The sequence below is a fragment of the Myotis myotis genome, unplaced genomic scaffold (genome assembly GCF_014108235.1).
Source record: "Myotis myotis isolate mMyoMyo1 unplaced genomic scaffold, mMyoMyo1.p scaffold_m19_p_12, whole genome shotgun sequence".
NCBI classification, from domain to species: domain Eukaryota; kingdom Metazoa; phylum Chordata; class Mammalia; order Chiroptera; family Vespertilionidae; genus Myotis; species Myotis myotis.
Window position 1 is genome coordinate 60,542,137 of NW_023416316.1, and position 24,301 is coordinate 60,566,437.

The window sequence follows — 24,301 nt, forward strand, 5'->3', positions numbered from 1 at the left end:
TGAAAATCTTCCAAATGCTGGTACATTTCCTTATATAATATCAACACATCATATTGGTTAATATCACCAGTGTTTCATGTATTGGGAAACCGTCAAACTCATATAAGCAGATACAAATTTTCCAAAAATCTGATTTTTGCTTGAAAGTTCCGATTTTATTATTGGCAGTGAATTCTGTCAAGTGTTTTCCATGAAGTGACAGTCTCACGTCCTTCACTTTTAAAAAGGCTGTCTGTCAAATACACAGTTTGAATAGCCATAGGTGGTTATGCTGGGAGAGGCAGTATAAAGAAATGCTTACGTGAATGGACTTTATGTAAAACTTCAAAACTTACGTAAATGAAGTTTATCACGGGAAGAGTGGCCATTTCGGCTTACAACTCAATGTTGAAGTGTTTTTCCTTGGGACAACCATTATGCTTCGGTATTCAGCAGAAGCCCCTTATGGATACTTCCCACTTTGTCCCACAGAATATTAAAAAGATGTGTACTCAAGGGCAAAGGTTTAATGAAATGAATTTATATTGTTTACAGCAGTGATTTTCAACCGGTGTGCCACAAGAATTTCTAAAACATACAATACCTGACTATTTAGTCAGGGGCACTGACCTCTTTTCCCTTAGATTGTCCAATAAAAAATGACAACAGCCAACACAACAACAGCCATTGGTATGAGTGAATCAAAATTATACCTATTTTTTGGTCAGATCGGCAAAAAATACAATATATTTTTTGATATGCCACGGAATTTTAGTAATTAGTTTATATGTGCCATGAGAAGAAAAAGGTTGAAATCACTGATTTACAGGAATGTTTTAAGTGAAACTAGATTTTTTCAAAAATTTCAAGTGGGGATGAAAAATACAATGGATATTACTACAGTTTAATGCTATTATGAATATAGTTTGACCTCACAGACACTGTAAAAGAGTCTTGGGGTCACCCAGAGGACTGTGTACCATACTTTGTGGACTGTCAAAATAACACGTGTCATGTGCTTAGAATGGCGCCTAGCACCTGACAAGTACCATCATTATTATTATTTGTGTATTCTTACTAAATAGCATCACTGATTGACCCCAAAGTCATTGATGGTTTTTATGAGAAGCAGGAGGTGACACTACAGCACCATCTGCATATACATTCTAGTGGAGCACGCAGGGCAATGGGTCACATGCTGCAGGAAATGAACAGTTTTAGCATTTGGAGTAATAATCAACTTCACACTCACCCTTTCTGTGTTGCCCTTGTGCTGAGGTTCTATAACAACTACAGTTCATTTAATAGTAACAGAACAATTGGCTTTTTTGCAGAGCAGCCTAGAAAAGGCTGCCTTTGTCAGGCTGTACTTGGTCTCGCAAGGACGGCTCCCCTTGATGGGCGTGAATGACATGCTGGGCGCGGTGGCTCAGCACCGGGAGAAAGACGCACTGGCCTGGGTGATCCTGCACAGCTTGTACCACGCGCGGATTGTGAGCCACGCCAACACAGGTGAGGAGGCCGCAGGGCGAGCATAGGAACAGGAAGAAGCCATCTCTTCAGTTGTCATTGTTCCCCCAACTTGAAAGCTGATTTAGTGCTTGACGTAGGTGAGGCTTTGTCACCCCGAATGAGGAGCACGTTGGCTGGAAGTGAGCAGTACAGCTCACACCATCCACTCTTTAGCAATGGGAACGAATTCTTTTGAGGATTTTATCTCGTTTGTGGCCCTCAAGGATATAAAGTGTATCAGGTAGATTCTGTCAGACAGGATATCCATTGATGATGCCCGATGTTTTCATGAAAATGGCTTTTGGGGAGTCATTTAACGAACAAAAAACAGCAACAATGAGCTTGAATAGTTATTCTATAGAAGAATTTCTCAGCAGTGAGAAGAATAAAACCTGAATGACCTCACTACATCTTCAAGCCAGGAGGTCCAGGCCTGAGCTCTGCTAATGAGTCCTATGGCGCAACTTTTAAACTGTTTATACATTTAGACTTTAGGAGCCATCTGAAAAGGGAACTCCTTCATTTCCCCTCCCACGCCTTTGGTCAGAGGCTTAGAATTTCTCGAGTCTGCATTCAAGTTCTAAGTGGTATCTGGCTAAAGCGGGTCAGAAATGGCCGGGAAGCCCTGTGATCTTGGGCCAGTTGCTTATGTTTCTGTGCCCCGTTTTCCCCACATCTTGTGTCTTTAAAGTTTTGAGAGAAAACTGGCAAACGTCTTTGTAATACTCTTTTCAAAATTGGATTGGAAATGTTGATTCCTCTTCCTCTTTGGCAATTGAGATGGTTGTCTCATATCTGTGTGTGTGCTTCACCAATGAAAAATGAACTTATGATGAGAAATTAGATTTCTTTACTCAAAATTGAAACTATATTTATCAGGGGGAAAAATCCAGTAGGTGTTCCCAATTAAGTGTGAAGATAATTTAAGCAAATTGAAATAAATTTGAGATTGCCCTTGGTCCTAACCTTCAAGCTTAATCCCTATATTGTTCTTATTCACTAGATTTTTGAAAATCTTTCAACGTAGTCTTTACTATAATGGGAATCCTCATTTTTATTTTAAAAAAAGGAAAATAATATGTTGTTTATTCTCTAATTACCCTATCACATCTGGTTTTTACTTTTTATGTCTTTAGGATAGGTTTCTGTGCAATTTTGGCATTCAATATTACTGGCTAGCTGGGTGCCAGATTTCTCATAGTGTGTTTAATGTTGAGAAAGAACTCCAATAAATGTCTTTTACCACTAGTGGGTGGGTAGGCTTGAAGAATAAATTAGCCATTGAAAATGAAGACCGAAATACGGTCACCTGCTGTGAATAGTGTCAACTCTCACAGGGATCGCAAGTCTCGGGTGTGGTAAGAGAACTGGAAACTATTTCATGACATCCTCACCAGGTGTTCTGCTTGAGCTATGATAGTTATTACTGTTCTCTTTTGAATTTCCAAGGGAAAACCCTGGTCAGGTAAGAAAATGTTTTTGTCTTTTCAGGTGTGTTGAAGAGAATGGAATGGCTCTTGGACCTGATGGGTTATATCAGAAATATAGCTTACCAGTCAACCTCTGTTCAGAACGTGGCTGTTGATGAGGTACAATTCAGAGGAGTAATTTGTAGCTTTCTTAAAACATAAAAATTATATTTGCTCTCCCAAAAAGAGGAATATTTTGCTGCCTGTGGCTTTCTTTTCCTGCTTCCTTTTATTCTTGGGAAACAACAGCGGTGATAACTCTGATGTCACAAGAAATGCATGTTCTTACCAGGTTCTTGTGGACACCTAGTTACACCTTGAAAAAGATGTTAAAAGAGTACGTTCCTTGACAGGCAGCACAGAAAGGACACCAGCTGGAGGGCAAACCCAGGGTCTGTGTACTTGGGCTTGACCCCAAGAGGAGGTGGGGTCTAGGGCTCTGGCCTCCATGCTGGCCCAAGAGGCTTCACACACCTGGTTTGAAGAGATTGCTGGAGTGTGTGCAAGTAATCTGTGTGCACAACACTACCTGTGGGCGTGTGTGCATATATTAGAGAGTTTTCAGCACAGCTTCAAGGTGACTTCTGACCCAAAAAAGGTTAAGAATCACTGGTATTGGGTGAATTAAAAAAGAAAGATTAGTAAATGAAATGATGACACCACTTTCCCCCCTTGCCTCATTTTCTTGACTGCCCTCTGTGCAATTTTGAGGTGTACAGTTGTTGTTTTTTTTCTATAGGCATGTCTCATTCAGATGTTTCCTTTGTGAGTAAAAAATGTGCACAGCCTGGAATGTTGTTTGAAATTCTGCCCCACTTTTCTGAGGAGTTGCGTGTGTTTTTAAATTTTTAGTTAGTGAGAGTGGGAATTTTAAGAGATTGAGTTCTTTTTGAACTTTTTTTTAACAAGCATAACCTGTCCTCTTTGTCTTTTGATCTTCCGAGTTTCTATTAGCCTTCTCTATTTTCTTATGAAAATCTTTTAAAACCTAGGAAATACAGATAAGCAGAAAGAAGTGTAATTTAAATCACAGTAATCCAACATCTTAGAGGCAGCCCCTGTTACCACCATTTCTACAATTGTCTAGATTAGTCTAAAATCTAAAGGGACAGATTCTAGACACACTTAGTAGAATGCATGAGGAGAGTCATTTGTTATTGTTCAAAAATAGAACAAAACTGTCAATATTTTTAAAATCAGTTTTAGCCACATAACAATAAATCTAAATATACTTTTCCATAGCACTCTTAATTAATTTTTAATCTTAGAAAATACCAAACCAGATGAGTATTTGAAGCTCAGTATGATTAGGAATTTAACTATGTTTCTCCTGAAATGTTAGAGCACTAATAATCAAACTGATGGTCCCTCTGTATTCCCAAAAGAGAACCCCAAAAACCTACCAAAGCCCTACTGCAAGCATGTCAAACTCAAAGGCTAACACGGGCCAAATAAATGAGGCACATGGCCCGCGGGCCATGAGTCTGACATGCTTGCCCTACAGTGTCTCTTGATTAAGTTTGGAAACGGAGTTTGTTCTTCCGTTCAGTCCTCTTCTGGGGCAGGGGTGGGACAGGAGGGAGGAGGGGAGGGGAAAGAGCACTGCATCATTAGAGGACTGTGTATGTGAACATGTGTTACTCTGAGTGGTTAAAACATGTGACTAGCCTGTGTCTATTTCCATTATAGGCTCTGGACTTCTTGTTGCTGATCTTTGCAACGGCGGTGGTTGCTTGGGCCGACCATGCCGCCCCGCTCCTCCTCGGCCTCAGTGCCAGTTGGTTGCCATGGCATCAAGAACAGGGCCCGGCTGGGCCAGCATCCAGCTTCCTTGGCAGGAGCCCAATGCACAGGGTCACTCTGCAGGCGGCCCTCGCTCTCCTTCCCAGTAGCGTGCTGCTGCTGCTGCAGAAGGAGCCTTGGAGGGAGCAGGCCCAGAAGGTGAGAGCCGCCGCCTGCTGTCGGGGCAGGTGGCCATTTCCTCCTTGGCAGTTCCTGCTGTAGATGTGAAGTGGGAGGTCAGCGAAACTGGACTCACACCACAGGCCTTCATGCTTGGCCCCACATCCCAGCCAGATGCAGAGCCTCAGAGACGGGGACTAATAGTGACAACAGAACCAACTTGCTCACGGGTCCGGGGGGGGCGGGGGGGGGGGGGTAGCAGGGGGCGCAGCAAGTAACGTTTCTGCCCCCGTTCATTTATCAAAGACACATGTGTTCTTCATCTTGGGGACAAAACGATGAGTAAGCTCTGAGAGCTCAGAAGGTGACAAGTTCAAGATTGCAAGATGGAATGATACAGAGGGAAAGGAGTATAGAGTGGTGATGAACAAGGGAGGGGTGATCAGCAGTGCCTGGGGGCGGGTGTCAGGGAATCTGAGGGGAAACATGAGTCGAGCAGCCATCATCTCATAGCCCAGCTCAGCCGCCTGCCAGGCGCCACCGTGCCCCGGGCTGTGCTGGAGGCTGTGGGGACATGTGTGGGATGTGAGGTGATCACCCCTGCCCTCAGCAAGTCCCTTACGCTTTTGATATTAAGATTCGCCAGCTTACTCGCTGTCCTGCCAAGCAGATGACAGTCCTGTGCTTCCCAGAATTCTCGTTACGTGGCCTTGACCTGTCTTTATTTTAATACAGTTGTTTTGGAGGATTCTTTTCTGAATCCCATTTAATCAAAATTGGAATTTCTTTTTTTGAGGCTGAAAGCTTAAAACTAACTTTATGTGGCTTATTCTTAAAACCTGACTGCTAATCTTTAAAAATATTTTTGAGCTGCAGACTCATAGTTTAGCTATGGACAACTCCCCTGAGCATCTCAATGAAAATGCCTCTTTTCTTAAACCTGATAAGCATTAGTAGTATTGCCCCAACTTCTGTGTGTTCTGTGTCATCATAAATGAAAACCAGTTTAAATGTGGTGTTACCTCATGTTATTTCTGGCCTAGGACACCAGGCTTGCTTTGAACTACAATGTAAACATCCTGCATCTATTGTGTGTTTGTAGTGCTTGATTTATTTACTTTACCAGTAGGGTATTTTAAAGCAAACTTGAGAAAAAATAAACAAAGAAAAAAACTTTTAATTAAAGCAGGGAATTAGGAATGTTTTCTTTTTATGTTACCCTTTCTTCAACCCAGCTTCTATGTCCAAAGTTCAAATGAGTCAAGATTGGCAACATTCAGGAATCAATGAAATTACCCTATATCCAATTCAAAAACAATTTTGGCTGCACCGTAGGAAATCAGTCCAAAGTCATAAAGACTATGAGTTTCTACCTCATTTGCAGGATCTATGTGCAGTTAACACACTTGGCGCTACCTAGCAAATTATGTTATGCTTTTTTTATTTTGCATTTCAGCTTGCTGTTTTATATTCATTTGGGCATAAACTGTTCTTATCTACAGGAACATATTTTATTTTAGAAGCAGTGGCTTATATCTGATGAGTTTCCCTGTGTACTGCCTCAGCCTAGGAGCCGAGGCTTGGCTGCACACAGACCCGGGTAGCAAGCAGCAGGATGCAAAGAAATAGTGTGGGGTGCTTTTTCATTAATTTTTAAAGAAAGAGGAAGAGAGGGGGAAAGATAGAGAGAGAGACAGGCATCGATGAAAAAGAAACATCGATCCGCTGCCTCCTGCACCCCCACCCTTCTACTGGGGATCGAGCCTATAACCAGGGCATGTGCCCTGACTGGAAATCGAACCTGCGACCTCTTGGTGCGTGGGATGACGCTCAACCAACTGAGCCGCACTGGCCACAGCAAGAGTGTGAGGCTGTGTAGCTAGGTATACTTAAGTTCAGATCTTGACTCTGCTATTCAATGAGAGTGGAACTGGGCAAGGTTTTTGACCAATCTGGACCTCTCAGAATAACAAGAGAGAATGTTCATGGCACACAGGAGTCCCTCGGAGCCCATGTGTCCCTCACTCTTAAAACCTATAGCAGGTCTCGGTATTCAGCAAGGAAAGGAGGTTTGACTTTGTGGGTCTTCTGACTAAATGGGAGCTGTGTCTGTCTTTAACGTCTTGTGCCTGGTCCCTTTCTCCAGGGCCTCCCCCAGCCCAGTCAGGTGCTCCCCAGGGACTATTGCTCTGATCCGCATGGATGCAGGCCCAAGGGCTGACTGATCTCTGACTGATGCTGCCCTTCTTCATTTTCATTCCAGTTCATCGATTGGCTATTCAACCTCATGGAAAGTCCTAAGGAAGGCCTCTCTGTGGAATCCAGGGGTCTTTTAAAAGGTATGACTTCTGTGCTTCTTGCCCACTATAGGTGAAAACCTCCCAGTGCTGTCCGCGCTGCGAAGCAGCATCTGTGTGGGTGTTGGTTCCTGAAGGGGCGCGTCCTGGTTCAGTTGAAGAAGAAACTCGAAGCTGCCACCAGTGTGGCCTTTGGAATTAGAAAGTGGATTTAATTTTTCAGTGCATTTAATTTTTATTTAAATGGTTTTTAAAATGTTTTATTATAATTGTAAAATATGACTTTAACCAAAACTTAGAAAATTCATTAAAAGCAAAGAGGAATCCAGAATCCCATTGGCCAGTGATAACTTTGATACTTTTCCAGAGAAGTTTTTGCCCCCTCTGTGTATGTGTTGTTTTAACGTGTTTAAAATTATAAATAATTGAGAAAATACACAGACACTTTGAATACTTCCTTTTATATTTTAAAATTATTTTTAAAGCATTTAACCTTTTCTTACACTGGCTTCATCCTAGTATTTTTAATGGCTGCCTGGTATTTTGCCAAGGGAGTTGGATATTTCCCAGGTATTTATATGTCTTTTTGTGATTTTTTTTTTATAGTACTCCTCTATTGATTTGTTAAACTATGACTGTTGGGACAACAAACATAGAAGATATTTCTGTGAAAATTATATAGATTTTTTTTTACTCAAATAGGAGAAGTCTTTAGGGCTGGCTCTGTGGGTGGGTGGGTAGGGGCTGTATCCTGCCAATAGCTGTTGTGGATACCCGGACATGGGCCGTGATATACTGCCCTGAAACGGCTCACCTGGGAAGATTGTGTGTTGGCCTAACTTTTTATAATCTGTTGGGCCTATCTCCAGGCTAGAGTCATAGTATGACCATATTTTACTTTAAGTATGGTATAATTTATTATTTGCCAAACAAGTGAGAATTTCCTAATGTATTGTGTCTGATTCTTCTCCCTACCCACAAAGAGGGTGGAGGACATGTCTGTGAAGGTGATTCTGATCAGTCACAGAACTTCATTGAGAATAGGGCTGGGGCCTGAAACAGTTCCCCTAGATCAGGGGTGGGCAAAACTTTTTGACTCGAGGGCCACAATGGGTTCTTAAACTGGACCGGAGGGCCGGAACAAAAGCATGGATGGAGTGTTTGTGTGAACTAATATAAATTCAAAGTAAACATCATTACATTAAAGGGCACGGTCTTTTTTTTTTTTTAGTTTTATTCATTTCAAACGGGCCGGATCTGGCCCGCGGGCCGTAGTTTGCCCACGGCTGCCCTAGATCCATCCGTAGGGATTTGCTGCTAGGATGTCCTCCATTTGTTTGCATGGGGGAGTCTGGACTCATTTGTAATGACCGTGGGTCCATAATACCATAATACTGCCAACATATACTGTCTTAGGTTATGAAGATAACAAAGAATTGATACTGATGAGGAAAAGAGTAATTTGGGTCAAGAAAGTAAATGTTTAGCTCAATTATCTGTTCAAGGGCTTTATTAGAGTCACACACAATAATTGTGTAACTCTGGCTTACCTCCATTCCTTCACACTATTATATTGTAAATAATATCTCAGTATATTTCTATTAGTATTCCAAAATAATATATATGATAAGTTACCTAGAGGTATAACACAGAAATTCCCTATTTTAAGTTGATCCCTAAGAGACCCATGACAGATAAGAAAAGCTATGGACTCGTGGCCTGTTCAAATAGTTTTAATACAGGTATGCTTGCTCCATTGTGTCCCTGAACCTAACTTTATGATAGGGTCAGTTGGTCTTTGGCTTTGTTTTGTTTTGTTTTTACCTTTTAGTTAAATATTTAGTGGAAAAATAATATAGATTATTTTTAAATAATATTCATGTAGAAAGATACTCAAGTCATAAGTAGATTTTTATAAAGGAAACACACTTATTTAATAAGCACCCTGATTAAGAAAAAGAATATTACCAGCATCCCTGAAGTCAGTTTTTGTTTTAATTCTGCAGAATTTCCTGTGACCTGGTACAAAAAAAAAAAAAAAAAAAAAAACAAACCTCACAAACTTTATTAATGGTTTTTTCTGCCATTAAAATATTGTCTAAGGCTCGGTGGTAATTCTTGGTCTTGAAGATTAGCCAAGTTCCGTCCTGATACTCTTTTGATCTAAATGACCTTTGCAAATGCCGCTCCACCAAATGCAACAGCGCACTTTGCTTTCTTGTCCCCTTAGCCACCCTGCTGTCCTTAAGGGTTCTCCCGGAGTTTAAGAAGAAAGCAGTGTGGACCAGAGCGTACGGCTGGTGAACAGTTTTGCCGTAGCCAGCCGCATTCTCAGCCGGAAGAGGAAAACCACACAAATGGAAGGAATTTTTCAGAATGTGTGTCTGGGACCCCTGACACGTGATGCATCTCATGGTCATGAGAAGGAGGCCACATCACTGATGGTTTGAACCCTGAGTGCCAAGAAAGGAGACACTGCTTCCGTACCCAGGCCAGTGGAGGATGAAAAGAGAACTTGAACTTTCATTTGGCTAGAGTTCAATCTGAAGATTTTCTTTGTGCCACTTTGACTCTATCATTTCCTCTCCCCCAGATTCTAGTAAAATAATCCCATGAATTTTGTGCATGTGACTTTTATTTGTTTTCAGGCATAACCAAACCCAACCCTGGTGGTGCCGGAGGCATTACACAGAACTTCCCTATTTTACTAGTAAGTTGATCCCTGAGGGACCCATGACAGATAAGAAAAGCTGTGGGCTTGTGGATGCCTGTTCAGATAGTTTCAGTACAGGTATGCTTGCTCCAGTGAGCCCCAGACCCTAACTCTATGATAGGGTCAGATGGTCTTTGGTTTTGTTTTTACCTTTTAATTAAACATTCAATTAAATATCTAATATTCATCTATTCCCCATGAAGCCTCTGGAGGACACCCATTGGCTCAGTAAGTGAGACAGCTTTTCTTATCCTTGTTGGTGAAATACTGTCCGCTAGACACATTGAAATAATAAGTGTGATGTTAACCGTGAGCTAAACCAGATGGATGAGCGGTGGCTGTGATGTTCCTGAGCTTGGGGCTTTTGAACACAAGTGAAAGTTGTCCAATTCAAAATGGCTTCAGCTAAAAAGGAGACTGTCATTAGTTCACAGACCAGAAGTTAAAGATCTGCTCAGGCACAGTAGCACCCAGGGCGTCAGACCGTGCCTCCGGGCTTTGTTCCTCTCAGGATCACTCCGCATAGTTGTCAAGACGCTGCCAGCAGCCTCAATGGAAGGAAAGGTGTCTTTGCTCACAGGGATGGCAGCAGCCACATGGGGAGGACTCTGACTCATCTCACGTCACATGTGAGTCCCTGGGAAGTGGGATCCTCTACTTGTTAGTGCGCCTGGTCCACCTGAATTGGGATGCAAGGCAAGCAAAAAGTGACAAATACGCCTTGAAAGATTAATCTGTTTTATTAGTACAAATCCCTGTCTTAATCAGGACGACTAGCGGCCTCATGACAAGTAAATGAAGGTACGGTATGTGACCATGTCCTCAAGAGTTGCATTTTACTCAAGGGCTTGAGAATCAGCCAGCATTTTAATTTTGATATTTGCTAACTATCTTTCCTCCATGCAGTCATTAATCAGGGGTGCCTTTAGCCAGTCATATCAACATACTGAGGAGCGCACCTGTGGATCGCCGGGGAGAAATGTTTGGAATAATGGACTTTGTGTCCAGCATTCTATAGCGCAGTGCCTGCTGCTTTACAGGCACCCGGAATGTTCAGTATTCCCATGGGACAGTCCCTTGATGGTGTCACCAAGTGTACCTACCTACCACTCAGGTTAAAAATAGATCTGGTTTTGTTTTTCAAACAGCTGGGTTTATGTTTGCAGGTTTCCAACAGTTGTGTCTCACTGTGTAACTCGGGGGTGGGCAAACTTTTTGACTCGAGGGCCACAATGGGTTCTTAAACTGGACCGGAGGGCCAGAACAAAAGCATGGATGGAGTGTTTGTGTGAACTAATATAAATTCAAAGTAAACATCATTACATAAAAGGGTACGGTCTTTTTTTTTTTTTAGATCCGGCCCGCGGGCCGTAGTTTGCCCACGGCTAGTATAACTTATACTCTGTTACCAGGTCACAGTTCTTTCTTTTGCTGAACTCCACAGGGTGCTGAGATGCCTACAGAAGAAAAGGGAAGGGAAGGCGAGCTCTCAGGTACTATTGACCTGCGTTGCCCATATTTTATAGATAATCTTCTTTAGAGCCCTAGCTAGAGGGAAATGAATTTGAAGGAAGCAGAGAGGTAGAAAATTTATGTTAGAAGCCAGCCTCCCTCTTTTTCCCACCTACATACATTTTCTTAAATTTCCTCCAATAAGAGGTTGAAATTTATCTAATATTTATTGTTAGATGCCAGACTGTTAGTGTGCTAGAGCTTTCACTTGTATGAGCTTATTTAACTCTTGCAGCAATACTGTGATGAGGCCTTATTTTCTATTTTTAAATGGAGAAGGCACATCCAATAATTGGCAGAGCTATGTCTAGAACCAAGCTCCTAGAACCACAGGTCCAGTGCTCTTTCCACTGCCTCAGGCTCAACACTTTAAGATGAAAATTCCCACCAAGGATTACACCTTGGTATTCATGTGCTTATGGTTTAATGTGCTTTATTAAACCGACGGCTTAATATGATTACTGTAGATTTCTGTAATCAGATCAAAGAAGCAATCTTGCATCCCATAAGTCTCTGGAATTGGGACGTTTAGGAGCTACGGTGCAAAGGAACAGGTCCTTCGTGGATTGAAGGATTTGAGACTCCCAGAACAGGTGGCTAACCTGGGCGGCAGTAAAGAGCAGCTTGCAGGTTTCACACACTGGTGTTTCACTGTGTAGCGCTCTGAAGAACTGCTGTGCATTTCCCCCTGAGAGAGCTCACCGATGCCCGCGGAAAGGGTGAAGAGTCAGCCCAGACTTCTAAACCCCACTTCCTTTTTTGGTTCAGCCCAGTCTCCTCCCATTCAAACTTTGTCCCTGCCCCTGGCTTTGAGAAGAAAACAGAAGAGTACAAAGGGGGTAAGATAGACCTTAGTCCTCCCCTCCCTGGCTCCCTGTTTTTGTCTCCAGCAGCCTTGAGCATAAAGTGTATGGGATTTTCCTACTCATGGGAACCTCTAAGGAGTCTAAAATGGACGGCTGTAAATTTGATAATCTTAGAAGTTCTAAAATCTCAGCCTTCTAACATATAGGTCACCGGAATAGGTCACTTGGTTCCCCGCTGGGCCTCAGGTAAGAATTAAGTTATCCTCAGGATATTTCACTTCGTTCTCTAGAAACCAGAAGCCTCTGCTTTTTGAGACCAGGTGTCCCAAATATATCCAAAAGGAAAAGTTTCCTTACAGGCCATCTCCAGTTAGTTTTTGAAGTCATAAATTGACAAGACAAATCATATTCTGGGATGGATTAACAGATTAACGTGTGGGGTTAAAGCCAGGTGTCTCCGAAATGTCCCAACACCCTGGTTCTTGATTTGAAAAGTGTATGCTAGGAGCAGATGTCGGGATTCATGTAAGTGCCTGAAACCTTTGTGTTTTATTTGTAATGCAATGTCTCCATTAACGAATAGGCTGTGAATAACCATTTTTTAAAGTGAATTGCCAGAGTTAACTTTTCTCAAGGCTTTTAACCAGAGATATTGATACTGTGATGGTATAAGGAATAAGACTTTGTTAAGGGCTCAACTAGTATCTTGAAATAACTTAGTCGCTTTGAAAGTAAGCAGTAGTTTTAGATTTCTGGTAAATATTTTGGTAAGTTGCTGTTTTAGAAGAGAAATCAGAACATTTGCGTAAGAAGACGGGCCTTCCTTAAAGCCCGAGTTGTAGGCTACATCTCTGATCAGTTTGTATCTGTGACACAAACCAGCCTGTTCTTTTTTTTTTTTTTTTTTTTTAATTGATTCCAAAGAGGAAAGGAAAGGGAGAGAGAGAGATAAAAACATCCATTATGAGAGAGAATCATTGCTCGGCTGCCTCCTACATGCCCCTACTTGGGATTGAGCCTGCAACCCAGGCATTTGCTCTGACCAGGATCGAATCAGGGAATCAAACCAGAAACCTCCTGGTTCCTAGGTCGACGCTCGGTCACTGAGCCACACCAGCATGGCGAAACCAGCCTACTCTTAGCTGCAGGGTTTCGCCTGGAAGCACGGGACTGAACGCGGATGGGACGGTTCACATCCCTCGTCTCTCGTGTGGCAACCCCCCCACAGCATCACCTTCGCGTGTAAATGCGTATCATCGTTGCTCTGGCCTAGGACAAGGTAATATGCTCTTATATTTCCTGGAAGGAAATACTTTATTCAGAATCTGGGAGTTCTTTTAAAATGTATGATACGGATCATTATTAAGAGCTTAAGTTGGCACGTAATGGGTTAATCTTCACAAACAGTACATTTTCTAAAATTGCAGTTTAGAGAGGTCATTCAGTTCCTGTCAGACGTAGGGCACCGGTGCAGTGACGTCCAGCTAAATGACTGAATGTGCAACTGAATGAAAAGGACAGTGCTGGCTCCCTGACTTAGGTTATGCCTTTAATCCAGGAAATAAAACCAACTTCACAAAGTAGTTGTAGGGGGTTAAGAGAAAGAATACAAAAAGGCTTTATAAATTCTAAACTGCAGTGGAGATGCTACCCCTTTTATATGTTTCACTGAAAATAAATAGCAGCTGTGATGCTTGAATGCAGGCCTGAAGGGTAGCAAATATTGGAGCAGGATTTCAAATCCAAGCCAGTTCTACCTCCGGACTACATCTCCCTCACAGGACCCCCAGTCCAGCTGAATACCACAAAGTGAGTACACAATGGGCACCTATGAGTATCTCATGAATTAAGGGATATGTTTTATGAATTGATTTTCATATAGAATTGACTAACCTTGTTATATTTAAAACGCCAGCTACCCTTAGCAAATATAAATTATAGTTAACAATTCTTACTTAATATGTTTAAAAACTAGATAAGCATAAGAACAAAAATGAATGTTAGCCTGAGCTGGTATTGCTAAATGGTTAGAGCACACTGAGGGGTCTCGTTCAAATCCTGGTCAAGGGCACATACCTGGGTTGCCAGTTTGCTCCCTGCCCCTGGTCAAGGAGCATGTAGGAGGCAACCAGTCTATGTGTCTCTCTTCACACTGATGTCTCTCTCTCTCTCCCCCTTCCCCTTACCTTCCTTCCACTCTCTGAAAAAATATCCTCAGGTGAGGATTAACAAATGAATGTCATCATCTGTTTTAAAAACAGAACATTGTATGTTGACTTTTATTTAAGTAGTTATTAGCAGTTTTCCATCCAAAGCTGCAGTACATTAGACTCAATAGCAGTGGTTCTCAAACTGCAGCGTGAGGCTCATTTGAGGGGCCTGTCAACATGCAGGTTCCTGGGCCATTACCAATGGCTCTGATTCAGCAGATCTTTAGGGGGAAACCCAGGGATCTGCATTCCAAACAGGCCCTCTGGTTAACTCTGTGACCATTGCTCCCTAGAATTACTTTGAATAAATGACCTAGAGCAGTGGTCGACAAACTCATTAGTCAACAGAGCCAAATATCAACAGTACAACGATTGAAATTTCTTTTGAGAGCCAAATTTTTTAAACTTAAACTATAGAGGTAGGTACATTGTTATTAACTTAATTAGGGTACTCCTAAACTGGCCTTTGCTAAAAACGTCCTCAATCTGATTGAGGTACGTTAGCTGAGGTCGACCCCTTCCAACTCTCCCATCCGCACTCGTCTTGTATACTTGTTTCGTCTATCTCCTTTCGTTCATCCTCTCTACATGTCCACCCCCCACTTCTTCTAATGCCACGTCTTCAAAATAGACTCGCCCAGGCCGAAAACTGACTTCTGCGCATGGGCCACGAAGTTTCAATCACACAGAACGTGCACGCCTGCACGTGGTATTTTGTGGAAGAGCCACACTCAAGGGGCCAAAGAGCTGCATATGGCTTGCGAGCCGCGGTTTGCCGACCACTGCCCTAGAGAAAAGTGCCAAATCAAAATTAGCATATCACTTAGGTCCAGAAGAAGAGAGTAAAATGACAGAAATAACAAATGAGAGGAAGATGTTGGGTAAAAGGTAAGGTCATTTTTGTTTAAATCACTTCAATACTTTAGCACAATGAAACAAAATGTAACTGTGTTGTTTTTGCACATAAATTTTAAATAAATGTACATTTCTCCAGATAAATATTTAGATCTTGATGTTATAGCTATTTCAGACACTTCTGGAAGAAAGATTCTTTTATGTGACAATTTGCTCTTCATAGGCAGAGTCTGGTATAGTAAAAAAAAAAGTTACCATCTCTCTTAGGGACTTCAGTGAGATGTGGTACCTTCTTTAATAACAAACTTGGTAAAGGTTTTATCGTGTTGACCTGTGACTGGTACATTGTGGGCACAATATGAGTGTTTCTTGAGTGTACGTAGGCAAGTGTACACAGCCGACTCAGGATAACTCACTCTATTAAGGTAGAATAGAATCAAAAGCTAAGACCAGGATAGGAGTGCTTCTTGACAAGCATACTACAGTAAAATGAAACTGAACGAATATGTTGGGAAGAAGTTTGTCATTGCTTTGTATACAACTACTTTGATGAAGGAAAAGTTCAGGACTCTGATATTCCGTGCGAGGGTTTCCCTTGTATATTTTAGTAGATTTTTTGCTGAGTGATGGAGTAAATTCTCCACAGCAGTGTGACTGGGTGTAGTTTTATTGTTGGTTTTTTGGCACCAGAGACACTGTTGTTGTGATTACTATTTCTTTGCTTAAGTTATTAGAACTTCAGGTAATTCACTTGGCATTTGAAACTCCAAAGAAAGATCATTTAGAAGTCATATCTTATGCTTTCAAAATACCAAATGGTTCTTACATTAGAGAAACTCTTTCACCACACTGAACAAAACACAGTGGAGATTTGATGGACACAGTCAAAACTTCTCAATCTTGATAACAGCCAATTACTTAGATGGTTACTCTCTTGGTTTCTTAACCTGGGGAACATGAACTTGAGTGGAAGAAGAAAGTACATCCTTATTTTCACTAATCTCTAGTGAAATTCAGTATTTCAATTTTAATATAAGCAACCAACCACAATAACAATTGTCACCATAGGAAATTACAAATGCTGCAGATATCTCAAATTATTGTCAATCCTTATTTCTGTTTCAAAATTACCATAATTATAAATTTACTTGTTTCTTTTTGGTCTTCTATTTTAAGAAGTAGGAAGGTTCTTCAGATAATTTGCGTTAAAAATTAAAGTGTTATTTAGTAATGAAATTTTAATTTCTTATAATGACCCAATAAAGTATAGTTCCTCTAGTTCTTTAACTTCATTTTAGCGATTCTAGATGTATATTTCAGCAATATATGTGGCCATCTTTATTGGGAGGGAGCTAGACTGAGTCACCTACAATTTATAAAGAGAATATTTGCACACTAAAGTTTTCAGGAACTTTCAATTTAGAAGTAAAATAAGCAACTTTAAAAGCAAAATAAATGTAGCTTTTTAAAAAGGATAATCTTAATACTTAAAATTCTGACATTAAATTCATAAAGATATCAAAAATTCTGACATTAAATTCATAAAGATATCAAATTGTCTTTTAGTGCTCCATTGTTTTATTTAATGGTGTAAAATTATTCTTTCTTTGTAATTACGTTTTTACTACCTGGTTTTTATGTAACAAAATATTAAGTACCCTTTTTATATAGTTGCTGGATAATAAGATTCTATAATTCTTCCAAGAAAAGCAAATGATATTCCAGTGATTCAGAAATTATTCCATTAATCAGTTATTCATATATATTTTAAATCTTCAAAGGATCAATTTTCAAAGCTATAAATGATGACTTATAACGTTAGAGTAATTAACAATAGTAATTCAGTAATAAATGATATGAAACATGACTAGTTCTTAATTTTCTTAGCTTTTATCTCAGTGTAAGGTATATGTGACCTGTTTTTTTAAAGGAATATGGGGCGTTATTTGTGTATTTATCAAAGCTTTATTGTTTGCATCAGGGTCCTGCTTTACAGCATCAAAGCCCAGATAACTTGTGTGATATTAATGGTCTTTCGGGTTGGGAAAATGGTTTTCTTTTGTAAGTGTGTCTGACGAGTGTTACCTCTGGGAACGGTGACACCTACAAAATGTCACTGTGGACACTGCAGACCATACTTCACAGCGCTCCCTCCTGTGGATCTGCTGCTACCGGGGAATTCGGAAGTGAAAAGAAGTAGATGTGGTTTAACAACTTTGGTCTCTCAGGTTAATTGAATCTACTTCTCGTTACCCTTACAGGAAACTATCAGGCTTCATACAATACAAACTTAACCTGTATGAAATCCACAGCTTTGGAGAAACAGGTGGTTCAGAGTCTCTGGGTCTCACACATTATATTTTCAAAACAGGCTGCTGTGAGGTGTCCGGGGAGGAGATCATTCATGGATTTCTGTCACACACTCGGTCTTCCCCCACCAGCACGCTTCCTGTGGTGTTTCTGCAGCGGAATCCACAGCCTGTTTTTCCCTACGTCACAGCAGAGTGCTGCTCACAGTGTCTTCTTTTTGATGGGAAAGACGCTGAGGGCGTCTCTTCTTTCTGAGTAAAGATGACTGTAGGTAAAATACATACCTGTCGTGAGAAGGAAATGGTAAAAGTTAGTAAGATTGATTAACCATTTCTTTGGAACGAACCATAGTTTTAAAATACAGTCAGAGCGCTGCCTGGAATGCCAGGGCTCAGACTTGGCAGGGGAGATTCACAGAAGGGAAAGTAAAGCAAACCCCTCCACCTCACTGATTGTTTATTGAAAGGAATTCATTTTTCCCTTTCTTTAAGCGAGCTCTCCACGTCCCCTAATGTTTCACATTTGTCTTCTCTTTTGTGTATTGTTCTTATATATTTGATAGTTGTTTCCTTCTAACGATAATCACTATTCTTGGGGATTTGTGATGGTGAGAGCTGGGGAAGCTAAAATTTAATAATGGAAGTCTTTTTCCCCATTTCCTGGGAAATTGACCAAATTTTTTCAACTGTAAGTTTTTGTTACATACATTTTTCTTATTTGCTAGGAAAGGAACAAGCAGATAACTAGATAGATATACAGTGGGGCCTTGACTTACGAGTGTCCTGACTAACAAGTTTTTGAGATACCAGCTGTCTCTCGGCCAGTGTTTTGCATTGAGTTGACAGAGTAATTTGAGTTAACGAGCTCCTTAAGGAGCTCGGTCTCAGAATGAATTAAACTCGTAAGTCAAGGCCCCACTGTAAATGGAAAAATCAGAAATAGGACTGCTTATTTTGACATCTATATATTTTTAGATACTTGTGTCTATAGTAGAAACTTCTATATTTCATATATAATATAATGCAGTTTCATTTTCTGCTAGTAAAACACCTACAAATTATAACTCATTGTGTCAGGCTTCCTCTTTGTTCTTTCCCATGTTTGTAGACCTTTCTGTTAAGGTTGATGGCAGCACAAAACAGAAACGCCACTTACCTATAAAGAGCATCATGAGATATATTTTCAGCACATATGGGAAGTAGATGGACAGGTCAAAGGGCAGCTTTGTGGAGTAAGTGCCAAATGATTCAAAGTAAGGCAGCGACTGATAGACGGCAAATGCTGTTTAAAGAAGAAAGGAAGGAATCATGGAGGTTTCTCTGCTTAGCTTGCTTTAGAAATATGTATGTATGGGTAGATGTGTCTGCACAATGGGAGGATATTTTGAATTTGATAATGACAGTTTTGTGATGACTGCTGAATCTTTTAGCTAAAGCTACAGTTTGATATAGAAATATGCTGAATGATTAAACTGGCAAGACCATGACAACAGTGTGACTTGTTGAATTTTTGCCCATCTTATACTTTAGAGATAATTTACAATGTTTCTTCAAATGGTACCTCAAAATACCTGTCCCTTTAGCCACAAGTAGGGGTGGGTGACAGATGAACAAACAGAAAATGCAGCATATGTTTTCCTCGTAGAGTTTCACAACACACATTATAGGAGAGATTCTGAAAAGTTCTGCAATAAAGTAACTGGTTTCAGAAGCAGGCCCCAGATGGCCTCATAAGAGGATACTAAGCTCACCCGCTCCCAAGAACACATCGAATGTACACCTACATTTAGAACAATTTCTCCTGCGAGTCAGCTGAGGGCCAATTGCACAACTAGTAAGAGAGACCACAGAGAAAGGGTTGGGGAACAACCCAGGACTGGAGGCACCAGTTTGTTTCCCTGCACTTGGACAGTGGGTGGGAGTTCTGGCCAACTTGTAGAGCTGCTGTAGCAGGTCCCCAGCCATCCCTTTGGAGCTAGCTCTGGCAGGAACAGAAGGGTGCCATGTACAGGACAAATTAATCTAACAAATACTGCAGGGCACTGCTACATGCAACCACTGGGCTACACATGTGTGTGAGGCTCCCCAACCCAGAGAAAGTACATACCTATGGAAGCATTAGAGAGCCTACCGGCAGGGCTGCCCTACCTGGAGAACGTGCAGAACTAGCAGGGCACTGCAGCACTAGCACATGGTTGCCCTACCAAAAGATGAAAGAATGCTTCCAAAATCATTCTACAAAGCCAGCGTAACCAATATTAAAACCACGCACACACATAAATTACATAAAAGAATTACAGGCCAATATCCCTGATGAAATGCATACAAAAAGTCTCAAAAGATTATACACCATGATCAAGTGAGGTTTATACCAGGAATGAAAGGTTCAATATCACAAAAACATCAATAAAACCAAAGATAAGTCATATGATTATCAATAAATGCAGAAAATGAATTTGACAAAATCCAACCTCCATTTATGAAAAAAAAATCTCAAAGTGGGTATAGAAAGGCTATAGAGGACAAGGCTACAGCTAACATAAATGACAGTGAAAAAATCTAAGATCAGAAAAAAAGACAAGGATGCCCACTCTCACCACTGTTAATCAATATAGTATTGGAAATCCTAGCAACCTGATGGGAAAAGGAAATAAAAGGCATCCAAGTTGGAAAGGAAGAAGTAAAACTCACTATTTACAGATGACATGATACTATAAATATAGAAAACCCTAAAGAATCCATTCAAAAATTAATAGAATGAATTAAGAAGCAGGATACAAAATGAATGTACAGAAATCTGTCATGTTTCTATACACTAATAACAATCAGAAGAAGAAATTTAAAAATTAATTTGCTAGTCATGTTCAACATCACTAGTTATAAAGGAAATGAAAATCAAAACTACAATGAGATGCAACCTCATACCTGTTAGAAATAATGAGTGTTAAAGTAGGGATGGAGAAAAGGAAAAGTTATACACTGCTGATGGGAATGTAAATTGGTGCAGCCACTGTGGAAAACAGTATGACAGTTCCTAAAAGAAATTTATAGCTACAATATCAATACCTCTTCTGGAAATCTACCTGAAATTTTTTAAAACATTTATAACCATACGTACCCCTACATTGTAGCATTATTCACAATAGTCAAGACAGGTAAACAACCTAAGTGTCCTTCGATGGATAATTAGATAAAGAAGATATGGTACATCTATACAATGGAATAGTATTCATTCATAAAAGGTGAAATACTACCATTTGTGACAATGATGGATCTTGAGAATATTGTGCTAAGTGAAAAGTCAGACGTAAAAATGACAGGAAATGTGATTTACTCATTTGTGGGATATAAAATAAAAATTTTTAAAAAGCCATACTCACAGATACAGATAACAGAATGGTAGTTACCAGAAGGAGGAGGGGGGGTGGGATGACAAAGAGGGTAAATGGAGTCAAATATATGGTAATGGAAGGAGGCTAGACTTGGGGGTGGGTGAGCACACAATACAGTATACAGATGTCATAAAGTTGTACACCCAACATTTGTACACCCAAAATTTATATGAAGTTATTCATGTAACCCCAGTTAATTAAAAATAAAAAAGTGTCATCCAAAATGAGGAGACAGAGAAACTTGTTCAAAATGAAAGAACTGGACAAAACTCTAGTAAAGGTGCTAAATGAAATGGAGACGAGCAAGATACCAGATAAAGAGAACTTCAACAAAGAGGTAAAAAAATATTTTTAAAGTACCTTTTAGAACTGAAGAAAGTAATAAGTGAAATGAAAACTAGACTAGAATAAATAAACATCAGATTAGATGAAGCAGAGGATCAAATCAGCTACCTGAAAGACAAGGTAGTAGAACACATCCAATCAGAAGATCTAAAAGAAAGAATTTTAGAAAAAGGATAGTTTAAGGGACCTCTGGGACAACATAGAGCACATCAACACTCACATCATAGGGCTCCCAGAAGGAGAAGGGAGAGACACCAGTATTAAAAACCTACTTGAAGAAATGACAGAAAATTTTATTCATATGGTGAAGGAAATATACACACAAGTCCAGGAAGCACAAAAAGTCCCAAAGAGGCTGACACCAAGACAAATCATGATTAAAATGCCAAAGGTTAGCCCTAGCTGATTTGGTTCAGTGGATAGAGCATCAGCCTGCAGACAGAAAGGTCCTGGGTTAGACTCCAGTCAAGCGCACATGCCCAGGTTGCAGGCTTGATCCTTAGTAGGGGACATGCAGGAGGCAGCTGATCAATGATTCTCTCTCATCATTGATGTTTCTACTTCTCTCTCCCTCTCCCTCTCTGAAATCAATAAAAATTAACAAAATGCCAAAGGTTCAAGACAGAGAATCTTAACAGTATCAAGAGAAATGCAGCTAATTATATGCAAGGGCGCTCCCATAGGAAAATTAGCAGATTTTTCAATAGACTTTTCAGGCCAGAAGGAAATAGCATAAAACATTCAAAGTGATGAACGGGGGACAATTTACAACCAAGATTACTCTACTCAGAAAGGTTATAATTTAGAATCGAAAGAGAGAGAACGTTTTCCAGACAAGCAAAAGCTAAAGGATTTCATCACTACTAAACCAACATTACAAGAAATATTAAAGGGACTTCTTTAAGTAGAAAAGGTCAAAACTAAAAAGAAAATACAGGAAATGAAAAATCTCACTGACAAAGACAAATACTTAGTAAAGGTAGTGGATCAACCTATTATAAAGCTAGAATGAAGATTAAAGGCAAAAGTAGGAAGAATATGCATAAATACAATAATAAATTAAGGGATACACACAAACACATATAAAAGAGGTAAAAAATGACAAAACAAATGGAGTATCAGAAAAAAATGCCTTTTTAGAATGTTTTCTAAAAGCAACCATCAACTTAAAGCATCCTGTTCTATATTAAGCACATGGTAACCACAAAAATCTATGAGATACACAAAAAATAGAAAAGAATCCAAACATAACACTATATAAAGTCGTAAATATATAAAAGAGCAGGAGACGAAAAGAACAGAAGAACCACAAAAAATCAAAAAATTAATAAAATGGCAATAATTATCAATAATTAAATGTAAATTGACTAAATACTTTAATCAAAAGACATTAGGTAGCTGAGTAGATAAAATAAGACCTACACATATGCTCCTATACTTCAGATCAAAAGACACACAGAGATAAACTAAACAAATGAAAAATGATATTTCATACAAATGGAAATTTTAAAAGCTGGGGTAGCAATATTTATATCAGACAAAATAGACTCAAAAGCTATAATAAGGGACAAAGAAGAACATTTTATAACGATAAACAGATCAATCCAACAAGAGAACATAACTCATAAACATCTATACACCCAATGTAGGTGCACCTAAATATATTATGCAGATATTGTCAGACATAAAGGGAGAGATCCACAGTAATACAATAATAGTAGGGGATATTAGCACCCCACTTACATCAATGGATAGATAACCCAGGCAAAATCAATGAGGAAAGTGACCTGAATGAAACATTAGAATGGATGAACTTAATAGACAATTATAGGACATTTCATTCAAAAACAGCAAAATATACTTTCAAGTGCAGTGGAACATTTTCTAGAATAGGCCACAAAACAAGTCTCAATAAATTTAAGAAGTATAAATCCCATCAAGCATCTTCTCTGATCAAAACAGTATGAAATTAGAAATCAATTACAAGAAAATATGGGGGGGGACCCACAAACACATGGAGGCTAAACAACATGCTACTTAATGATGAATGAGTTAACAATGAGATCAAGTAGGAAATCAAAAGGCAGCTTAAAACAAATGAGAATGCAAACACAATGACCAAAAATGGAACACAGCAAAAGCAGTTTTAAAAGAGCAATTCATACATCTACCTAAAGAAACAATAAAAATCTCAAATAATCTAACCTTAACAAAGCCCAAAATGAACAGAAGAAAGATAATAAAAATCAGACGGGAAATAAATGAGACTAAAACACACACACACACACACACACACACACACACACACAATAGAAAAGGTCAATGAAACCAACAGCAAGTTCTTTGAAAAGATAAATAACATTGATAAACCATTCACCAGACTCATCAAGAAAAAAAAAGGGCCCAAAAAAATAAAAAATGAAAGAGAAATGACAACAGAAACCACAGAAATACAAGGAATTATAAGAAAATGCTGAAAACAATTATATGCTAACAAATTGGACAACCTAGAAAACATGGATAAATTCCTAGAAACACACAACCTTTTAAGATTGAATCAGGAAGAAATAGTAAATGTGAATAGACCAATTACTAATAACAAAACTGAATCACTAATAAAAATACACCAACAAACAAAAGTCTGGACCAGATGGCTTCACACGTGAATTCTACCAAATATTCAAAGAATAATTAATCCCTGTCCTCAAGCTATTACAAAAAATTGAAGAGGAGGGAAAGTTCCCAAACTTATTTTATGAGGCCAGCATTACCCTGATACCAAAGCCAGACAAAGAACACAAAAAAAGTAAAATTTCAGGCCAATATCCCTGATGAATTTAGCTGCAAAAATCCTCAACACAATGTTAGCAAATCAAATTTGGCAATACATTAAAAAGACTATACACCATGATCAAGTGGGATTTATTCCTAGGATGCAAGGCTGGTTCAGTATCTACAAATCAATTAGCATGACACATAAACTAAATGAAGGATAAAATC

The 24,301-nt window shown here is 39.6% G+C and overlaps 2 protein-coding genes across 3 annotated transcripts in view; one reads left to right on the plus strand and one right to left on the minus strand.

Moving 5' to 3' along the window:
- Positions 1 to 9,776, plus strand: part of FOCAD (focadhesin) — a 274,973-nt gene extending 265,197 nt beyond the window's left edge. For both annotated transcript variants that reach the window (XM_036331270.1, XM_036331271.1), the window contains 5 exons: positions 1,314 to 1,491; positions 2,983 to 3,080; positions 4,650 to 4,901; positions 7,126 to 7,201; positions 9,390 to 9,776. In XM_036331270.1, coding sequence (XP_036187163.1) covers positions 1,314 to 1,491; positions 2,983 to 3,080; positions 4,650 to 4,901; positions 7,126 to 7,201; positions 9,390 to 9,463 — 678 coding nt within the window. In that variant the 3' untranslated portion in view covers positions 9,464 to 9,776. The remainder of the gene's footprint in view (positions 1 to 1,313; positions 1,492 to 2,982; positions 3,081 to 4,649; positions 4,902 to 7,125; positions 7,202 to 9,389) is intronic.
- Positions 9,777 to 15,277: 5,501 nt separating this feature from the next.
- Positions 15,278 to 24,301, minus strand: part of HACD4 (3-hydroxyacyl-CoA dehydratase 4) — a 46,127-nt gene continuing 37,103 nt past the window's right edge. The window contains exons 6-7 of the mRNA XM_036331272.1: positions 18,721 to 18,846; positions 15,278 to 17,849 (exon numbers count right to left, since the gene is read on the minus strand). Of these exons, the coding sequence (XP_036187165.1) occupies positions 17,767 to 17,849; positions 18,721 to 18,846 (209 nt within the window). The 3' untranslated portion in view covers positions 15,278 to 17,766. The remainder of the gene's footprint in view (positions 17,850 to 18,720; positions 18,847 to 24,301) is intronic.